The following is a 9,152-nucleotide window of genomic DNA, read 5'->3' as shown; positions in this document are numbered from 1 at the left end:
TCTTATGGATGAAAGTGGAGGTTTTAGGAGACATAGTAACATGTGCAATGTCATACACTTACAATAAGTGGAGCCAGGCCCTGAACTTGGCTCCAGAGTCTTGGGTTACAAACACGGAGACGGGAAAAACAGGTGAATTCAGGTATAATGATGTATGTATGTGGGACTCAGAGAACGGAGCAGCTAATGCTTCTGAAAGAAACAGGAAAGCTTTGTGACGTTACATGTGGTTACATGTGATCCGAGTTGGGTCACAGTGGAATCATCAGAATTTTCTGGGTAAAAAATAGGTTAAGGGAGAGCATTGTGAGTAAAGGGGAAGTAAGTGCAAAGGCCCAGGTCATAAAAGAAAAAGACTTGGCCTCTCTGGGGAAGTGAGGAAACCCAATTTGGCAGGAATATTTAATCTCTGGAGAGTGGCTGAAGATGTCACTAGTGAGGGTCTGGAACAAGACTGTGAAACATTTCTACGCCTAAATTAGGAACTTGAATTTTATTAAAAAAATCAAATGGACATTCACAAAGGAGAATGGCATGCTAATTTTTAAAAATAGGTCTAGAAGCAGCGTGAAAATGGGCTGGAAAGTGCAGAGGAGTGTGGATGGAGCCAGCCTCACCCATGTGGTGGTGAATGACAGTGCCCTGGCAGGGGAGCTGTCACAGGGCCACCATTATCCTATAGTGTTTTCTTGCAAAGTAGAAAAATGCTCCCCTTCCTCCAGATAGTTCACTTTCAAGCCAGGGCACATGCTTGACTTGGCATACAGAGCACAGGCTTGGTTTTGGCCCCCACTGGTCCCCTTGGTTGGGCAGCCGTGTGCACTGCAGATGCAGCACTCCTTAGGCATCGCATGAGCTGACGCTTTCCTTAGGCACATGGATGGAGAGATGCAGTGCAGGGGCCAAAGGGAGGGTGTGTGCTTGGCACAGCTACCCCTCTATAAAAGGACAACTCTCGAGTATGATGGGCAGGGGCAGGCACTTTGATAAACTGGTAAACATGGCTTCTTGGCACGGGGCAAGCCATCTAATTTCTTTCAGCCTCAAATTCCTTATCTGTTAAATGGAGACAATAAAAGTACCTACTTCACTGGGTGAGTGTGAGAATTACAGGAGATAATGCTTGGGAAGCACTTTAGTAAGCATATAGTACACACTCAACCCACATTAGCTATTATTTCTACTACTAATACTGATAAATGAGATAGCACATCAAAGTATGGAAAAGGGTATTGACTGTGCATGCTCTTAAGTTGACCCTCTTCTCCCGCTAAATTCTCTCCACCCCAAACATCAGCAAGAAAACTGGCAGCCAGAGACAGCAGCGAGGAGAGATGGATAAATCACAGCATCACAGAGACTGGCTCTGCCTACTTACCTCGTCATAGTGGTCTGGTGACATGTGTTCATGGGACAGGGCCACTGGAGGGAGCCCCCCAAACAGCATTCCTACGGGAAGCGAGTATTCCCTCCAGAGTTCCCCACCCCCACCCAGTCTCATTTCCCTCCTTACCCATTCCTCTCTCCTCAGTTGGCCCTTCCTTTACCATTCCATCCCATCATACACTGCCCCTCCTCTTCCCCTCTTCCTTGAGAGGAAGGTTGTTTTGCCCAATACTTTTGCGCTTGTTCTCCGGAAGTTTTTGGGCAGTGGTAGAAGTGAGGGGAAGGCCATTTGGGTTGAGAAATATTCAGCACAGGCAGCCTTGTCTGCTGGGCCAGCTGGGGCTATGCTTTCTGGGGAGCAGCAATGGCCTGGCAAGTTGTTGAGTGGCTGCAGGCAGAGAGAAGAAGGCGAAGGGACAGCAGGAAGATATGTGGTTCTGGGTCTGTTTGGGGAAAGACCAAGCTCGGGGTAAAGGACAGGTTGGGGCCAGCTGCGGAAAGGTGAGTGACCTGCACAGGCTGTTTTGGTAGCATGAGCACTCAGAACATTTTAACAGGATGAGAAAAGAAAAGGCAGTGCCAGTAGCGGCAACTGTAGAAGCTGGTCCAGCAGGCCTAAGTCTCTGGGCCAAGGGTACCACAGTATCTCCTCAGAGAGGCTTTCTCCAACAGCCCTCTCTAAAATGCTACCCAGCACCAGCACGTCCAGACCCCATTCTCTATTCTTTGCCCTGCTTTATTTTTCTTCATAGCATTTAGCATTATCTAAAATTAATTTTTTTTGCTTCAGCATACTGCTTTTCTCCAGTAGACTTTGTCTCATGTGTTACTCTATTTTCAACATTTAGAACAATGCCTGGCACACAGTGGGTCCTCAATAAACAACGGTTGAATGTAAGAATGAATGCTCACCATCATCATTCAAAGAAGAATCGAGACCTCACGGATGGGTGAATAATCACTGTGTCTGCGCTACACTCAGGGGATGTGTCAGTCACCCTCTGGTCTAGCAGACTGCCACCATGCTTGTCTCTCCTGGAGGGTGCTCAGCAGCTTTGGATTTGAAATGACATTGTGAAGATCCTCTCCTGGAATCACACGGACTGTGTAGCTAGGAAGGGATGCTGCCCTTTGTCCAAATTCCAAAGCAAGGGCCTTTTGTCTAGGGGAGTGTATCAATAGGTTCCTCCTACAGGTGAATGGGAGGACTGTGTTGGTCAGTTGGAAGCTGGGCCCCTAAACTGGGAAAGAGAGGCACTTGGAAGGTTTCCAGAGATAAGAAGTTGACTTCATACCCTTGGCACAGGAGCAGGGCTAATTATTCTCTTGTATAATAGAGTAGTGCTAGAAGAACTAGGAGTAGTTACCCCTCCACACTCCCTAGAGGTGAGAAGGCCTACAGGTGCTCATGTGTTTTGCAGGTTGCTCTAGTGACCAGGACATTGTCCAGATACAAGGCAACGGAAGGTGCTGTTCTTTTTCACACACTAGGAAGTACTTTCCTACTACACACCTTCATATAAGGGAGAGGATGAGGTCCTACCTAGTAGGTATCTGTGAAGCTGACAACAAGACACCTAGGTGAAAAGTGAAGAATACCAGCAATCCCACAGACATTTTATATGCATAAGGCCTAGCATCCATCTAACTGCATTTACTCTGAAACTTGGTGTGATATAGACTCACAGTTCATAATATTCTATATATGCATATGTACATATAGTTTTTAAGTCATTTATGTCTTCTGTTTGTAAGCAATATATTTCGCATTTTTATACTAGCCACAGGTTTTTGCAGATGTCATTCTTCGTATCTCAAGGTTGGTCCAGCGCTTAATTTTTTTTTTTTATTGTTTGCAGGTGCCCTGTCTTGTATCTGTGTACTGATTAGATGTTTGAGTATTACAATAGTAATAGACACCTTGTTCTTAATAAGTGCCATGAGGATTGAGAGTCATCGTATCAGGGACCTTCTTCTCACTGCCATTAAATAGCTATATGTCTTAGTGCAGGTCACTCCTTGGGCCTCAGTTTCCCAACTCTAATTTGAAGAGGCTGGGTTAGAGAATTACTAAGTTTTCTTTTAGAGGCAAAGAATCCACAATTCAAGTAACATTTTATATAAACACTGTACTTATTTTCCTCATTGAGAGTAGAATGATCTATGTCACCATCATATGTAGGGCATCTATTTATGGGACTGATCCACGTCCAAATTTGAGCATCAAATATTTCACTACATAAATATGCTGATGTTAAGATTTTGTTGTGTTTACCAGTTTCTTTCTAAGGAATTGAGTCCATTAAGATATTTCATGCTCAGCTAACATGTCCATTATTTTTAGACAGTGTGCTTAAAATAAAAGAGAGGACTTTATTTGATACCTTTATTTATATGCAAAACAGCGCACCATTCATGAGATATGAAAAACTCGTCAGATAGAAACCAGATTATATCTATTTTCACTACAAAATATTGCATTATATAAAGCAACAGAGACACAAAAAAACCCTGAAAAAGACTAAAATCTTTGGATAGCAGATGTGGTTTTTTTCCCTTGTCTCTAAAATACACTCCTTGTTTTAAGAGTTTCACAGCAGAGAACATGAAACATTTTCAGGTTATAGACTTTTCTTTTTGGTGTCACAGAGGAAAGTAGTTCTGAATTATTTTTTTCTTTTTTTTTTTAGGAAAATAACTTAATTTCCTAAATTCATCACACGCACAAACATCACACACACAAAGAAGCTACTCTCCTTATAAACAGCTTGTAAAGGACTTCTCAGACATAACTACAGATAAGAATAACACACTTTTTAAAAAACTATAATAGTGAAGTGCTAGTGTTGCTGATCTCACAACAAAAGAACCTTTCAAGAACAAACATCTTAATATATAAAATATGTTTAGAAACGGGGAGAACTGGGAAATTTGTTATACAAGTGCAATATAATTAGAGCAGAAAGAAAGACCACAGTATAATCTCAACAAACACGTAAAAAGTTAGACATAATTATTCCACAGGAAAATGTGTAAACACTTGACTATAAATAAATTGGCACAGAGTATCCAAAGTAAAAGTATCACCACTCTGAAAAATAAATGTCTTGAAAAAAATACTCTACTCCTTCTAACATAAATAAAAATAGGTTGTCTTTTTCTAACTGCACCTATGGGTCCACATGTTTAAGGTCACAAATAGATGTTTTTGGATATATAAAGGGGCACTTCGCCTGCAAAAGCAATCAGATATTAAATTTTCCATTTAAATATGGATTTTCCTGTCTACCTTGGTGTCATATCTTGGAGACAAAATCTCACCAAGCTCAAACCCTCCCACAGTGTGTCTAATTGTTCTCAATTTGTCTTTTTAACCTTACTAAATATTCAGGGTTTATTTGGATTCTAATATAACCTTTATTTTCACAACAGAAAGGAAAGTTTCCTGTCGCACCTTTCTATGCCTTCCATCTCTATGGGCGAGATCCCTCCTCTCTCCTCCCCAGTGTTTGGTGATTTGTCCATTAGAAAAATTCCAGATAGCCTAAAGTTATAAGCCTGCATACTCTGAACTTCTGCCCTCATTCTTTCAACACATTAAGATTTGTGGCGGATGAACATAGGAGAACTCAAAGTCTCCAGCAACAACCCTTGGGGAGCCCCAGAGGTGGCACATCTCGGTGTCTCCACGAGGTTCTCCTGGCCTGAAAAATCCCCCCTGCGAGCCCCCGGGCTCGCCAGACAACCCCACCTGCCTGCGTCGGAAACCTTCTCTCGTTGCCCTGCTGACCAGAAAGAACAGGTAGCGAGCTTCTTCCCTGGCCCGAGTCTCTCGAGGCGGCCATCTCGCTGGACCACCGCAGCCTCCGCCACCCCAGCGGCGGCCACCCGGATCCGTCGCGTTTCGCGGACACCCGGACAGGCGGTCCCCTGCGGCGCACCCCGCCCTACACGTCCAGGACATGGTTGAGATAGGAGATGTAGCAGATGGCCAGGCGCAAGATCTCGATCTTGGAGAGCTTCTTGTCCGGGGGCAGCGTGGGCAGCAATTTGCGGAGCTCGGCGAAGGCCAAGTTGAAGGCTTCCACGCGGATGCGCTCGCGGGTGGCGTGGGCCGAGCGGTACTTGGCGGTGGCGCGCCGGCGGCGGCGCTTCTCCTCGCGGCTCAGCTGCTGCGGGTGCGGGTAGAGCGCGGCCCGGCTGCCGCCCTTGCCGTCGCCCTCGGCCTCCTCCACCGGCTCCAGGTCCGACACGCTGCCCAGCACTTTGGTGTCCGTGCCGCCCAGGGACTCCGGATCCGAGTGCGCCGAGCTGGGATGGTCCGAATCTGCGGCTTGGTCCGGACTCAGCATCATTTTGGAGGCTGAGGAGGGGTCGGAAAATTAATCAGTAAAAGAAATCAGGGTCTTTTGCTGGAAGGATGGCGGCCGAGGCCTACCACGCCGGCCCTCCCAGCGGACGCGCGGCCAGGGCCCCCTCCCCACAGCAGGCCGGCGCGCGACGCTGGAGGGCGCCGAGAGGATCTGGCCCGAGGGCGCGAGCCCCGCGCGTCCCCATGGCGCGGGAGCCGGTGGGGGCGCGGTTGACCCAGGCCGCATTCTGGACCCGACACCTCGACTTGCCGACGGCCACGACGCGCCTGTGGCCCGGGGCCTGGGGGACGACCGCAGGCCTATGGGGTCGCTACTGGGTTTTTGTGCCTCTTCCGGCCAAATGCCAACCGCGCTATTCCGTCTCTCTCCCTTCGTCCCCTTCCCAGACAAACGAGTGATTCCGAACAACGAATACATCTAGGTTTTCATGGGGGCGGTGTCACGCGGAGTGCGCTTCTCGCCCCGAGGGCCTCTGGCGAAGCAACCGGGCAGCCGCGGCGCCCGAGGGCCTGGCGCTGGTCTGGGGCTGCGCCGGGGGTGCCCGGCGCTGGGGTGCGGGCTGTCGGGAACCTCCATCCCGTAGCGCAAGCGGAGAGCCAGCGGCTGGGGGCGGGAAGCCTTCTTGGACCCCTCGCGCTTCTCCGAAATCGTAAAGAAATGACTAAATAAACGTGGCGGAGCCTTTCAAAAGAAAATTGACTCCGATGGCCTCGCAGGCTCCCGGAGCACCATCTGTCACGCAGACAGCCACACACATAAGGGACCTAGGGACACGGCGACGTGGGATCAGACAATGCGCCCGGCAGTCTGGCGACCACCTTGCGGGAAAATGCCGGCAGCCGGCCCGCTAAGGGAGGAAAGGATGCAGAGGAAAGGAAAGAGAAGGGAAGGGCCCGGGGCAGGGCGAGCGGGGACGAGCGGGTGCCAAGCATACTGTCCTGGCGGGAGCTGCATCTCTGCCGGCAAAGTTCGGGCGCTCCCGGAACCGGAGCTCGGTAGCCCGCAGCTGTCGCCGGGTGGCCTGGCTAAGTCTGGGCATGTCGGTGCTTAGCCTTCCTCTAACTGTGCCCTCTTGGAAATGCCACCTGGCCAGGCTTCTCCGGGGCGCCTGGAGCATCGGCCCCGACTGCGCGCCTTCTGGGAGGGGGCCACTCGGAACCGCTGGGCTTCGGGGGAATTCGGGCTTCGAGAAAGGGCGCGGTAGGAGGAGAAAGGCCCCTGCGGGGGCTGCACGCACCGCCCCCCGGGCGTCGGGAGTGAGGACCCGGCTGCGAACTCCGGGCCCCGGCGTGGGCAGCCAAAGCGACGCTAGGCGCGGGGGAAATCGCGTCGGCGACATATAGGAGGGTTTGCTTTTAGAGAAACAAAAGCAAGGGGATGCGTGATCGGTTCCCAGCACCGAACTTGCTGAGGAGCGAATTGGGCCAAAACAGCTTTAATTTCCCTGCGAGGAAATCAGGTCCTCTACGGCAAAATAAAAACAAATGCTCCCAGTGAACTGCCTGTGACTCCCTACGGGCTTTTCTCGGGTATGTTTATGAGTAGAACAACTTGCATCTACACAGTCAGCTTGAAAGGGCAGAAATAAATAGGCCAGTAATGGAAAATCACAATAAGCATTAAATAGTTGTAGTTCTGGTAAAAAGTTCCTGGGTTGCCCTCAAAGTATGTTAAATTCTCCTCCAGATCTTTAAAAATATTCATAAATAGTATGTCGTGTATGCGCTTTATCTCTTTAACTATGGAATGACCTGCGAATAATCTAACTTATTTCAAGCTGAAAAAAATTATTTAAAGGAGTCTTACCTTGCAAAAGCCTTTTTGATAATCTGTTCTCCAATCTTTAGAGTTAAAATGCCAGGGAATAGCGAGGGGAGATTCCGGAAAATATTAAAAGCAGCAAATATTTATTACATTCAAAAATGAAAAAGCAGCTGTCATCTCGCTGGTGTCCGCAGCGAGGGACGATAATATCACAGGATGTAGACGATATGAATGATTGTTCACTTAGTTGATAGATTTTTTGAAAAACGCTTTTTCCTTTTAATTGTTCTCAAACATTTCAAGAAATTCGTTGTTGATTTTTTTAAACGATGTGTTGAAAAGTCTCGTGCCTTTTTTCCTCTTCTAGGTCTCTAAAAATAACAAAAGAGATACAGAGATAAACACAATCACATCAAAGGGCTGATTCCTCCACTTTCTAATAGCGCGAATAATCAATAAGAAAGATGGTTAAGATAAGATTCCGCTCCTATCGGACGCCTTTCCTTCCCTTAATACGGCTGAGCAGAAACTGGGAAGTGCAGGACAGAGATGTGATCTTGCTCAGAAGTGATTTTTTTTTTTTTTTGAGATAAGGCTTTGTTCAGTTGATATCTCCCCAGTTCCCAGGAACACAATACTGTAACTCAGAGCTAAGGTTGCCTCTTCCTCTTCCCTCATTTACTTGTATGTTGTATAAATAGACACCTATTTTCCAGTTTCAAAGTCTTTCAAGGTTTGGTTGTATCCCCCATCCCCACCCCCTCCTCTCTTTACCTTGTAGCAAAATATATATAGTCAGTGGCTTGGAGATGCTTGGAGAAAGGTTGGTGAAAAGTAAACGTCTCCTGGAGGAGTAACAGTGACAAGGAAGCAGAGAAAGACGGGAAGAGGGTGGGAGAGCCAGGGCAAAGAGGCAGAGATGCGTGTGTGGCTTCTGGGCTCTCCTGGTACCAATTGATTCAGCCTGGAGATGGTGGAAGAGATAAAGGCTTAGGAAGGGGGATGGAATTTTTTTCCCCTAAATTGATATTTAATGGGAAATCCTATTGGACAGAAACCTGGACATGAGTCACTTAATTGGACTTGACATCTGTCACAGTGTGGGAGTTTTCACAGCCCAAATATTTTAGCAGATCAGATTCCCACTGAATCTGTGCCATAAAATATAACAGTTGAAAGCAGTTCATGATAGAAATCTTAGCCTCTGAACAGTCTCTAGCCATAGTCAGGCTATTTCTCTTTTCCAGATTATTGATGAAATATTTAAGTGCAAATAAACAATATATTGACTATGAAAAAATTCCCCTGGCATATTACAAAGCCATCACTTTCCCTTAATGTTTAGAAAAATATTTGTGTCCAGAACAAGGAAATATATACTATATAAGATGCTGCAATAAATATATTTAGACATGCAACAGCTAACATTTATTAGAGATCATTTACATTTAAAAAAATACTTCAGTAAGGTTTGATTAAGCATATTAATATTTTTGAGAAATGATCTGCTATAGACTAACTTATCAATAGATGGTAAGAAGCTTTCAATAGATTAAGCCATTGGTGGAACCGGAAAGAGAATCCACATGTTCAAGGACCACGAATGTGAGATCATTCTACTTTTCTGTA

General features: G+C 46.8%; 1 protein-coding gene across 1 annotated transcript; it reads right to left on the bottom strand.

The window, feature by feature from the left end:
* Positions 1-3,758: 3,758 nt before the first annotated feature.
* Positions 3,759-8,480, bottom strand: NHLH2 (nescient helix loop helix 2). The gene is made up of 3 exons (XM_011933091.1): positions 8,298-8,480; positions 7,566-7,894; positions 3,759-5,749 (listed from the first exon to the last, which is right to left on the bottom strand). The coding sequence occupies exon 3, from the start codon at positions 5,739-5,741 to the stop codon at positions 5,334-5,336; it is 408 nt and encodes a 135-aa protein (XP_011788481.1). The 5' UTR covers positions 5,742-5,749; positions 7,566-7,894; positions 8,298-8,480; the 3' UTR covers positions 3,759-5,333.
* Between the last annotated feature and the right edge of the window lie 672 nt (positions 8,481-9,152).

The sequence above is a fragment of the Colobus angolensis genome, unplaced genomic scaffold (assembly GCF_000951035.1).
Source record: "Colobus angolensis palliatus isolate OR3802 unplaced genomic scaffold, Cang.pa_1.0 Scaffold124, whole genome shotgun sequence".
In the NCBI taxonomy this organism is placed as follows: Eukaryota; Metazoa; Chordata; class Mammalia; order Primates; family Cercopithecidae; genus Colobus; species Colobus angolensis.
The sequence above is the reverse complement of the archived record's forward strand: the minus strand, read 5'-3'. Positions and strand labels throughout refer to the sequence as shown.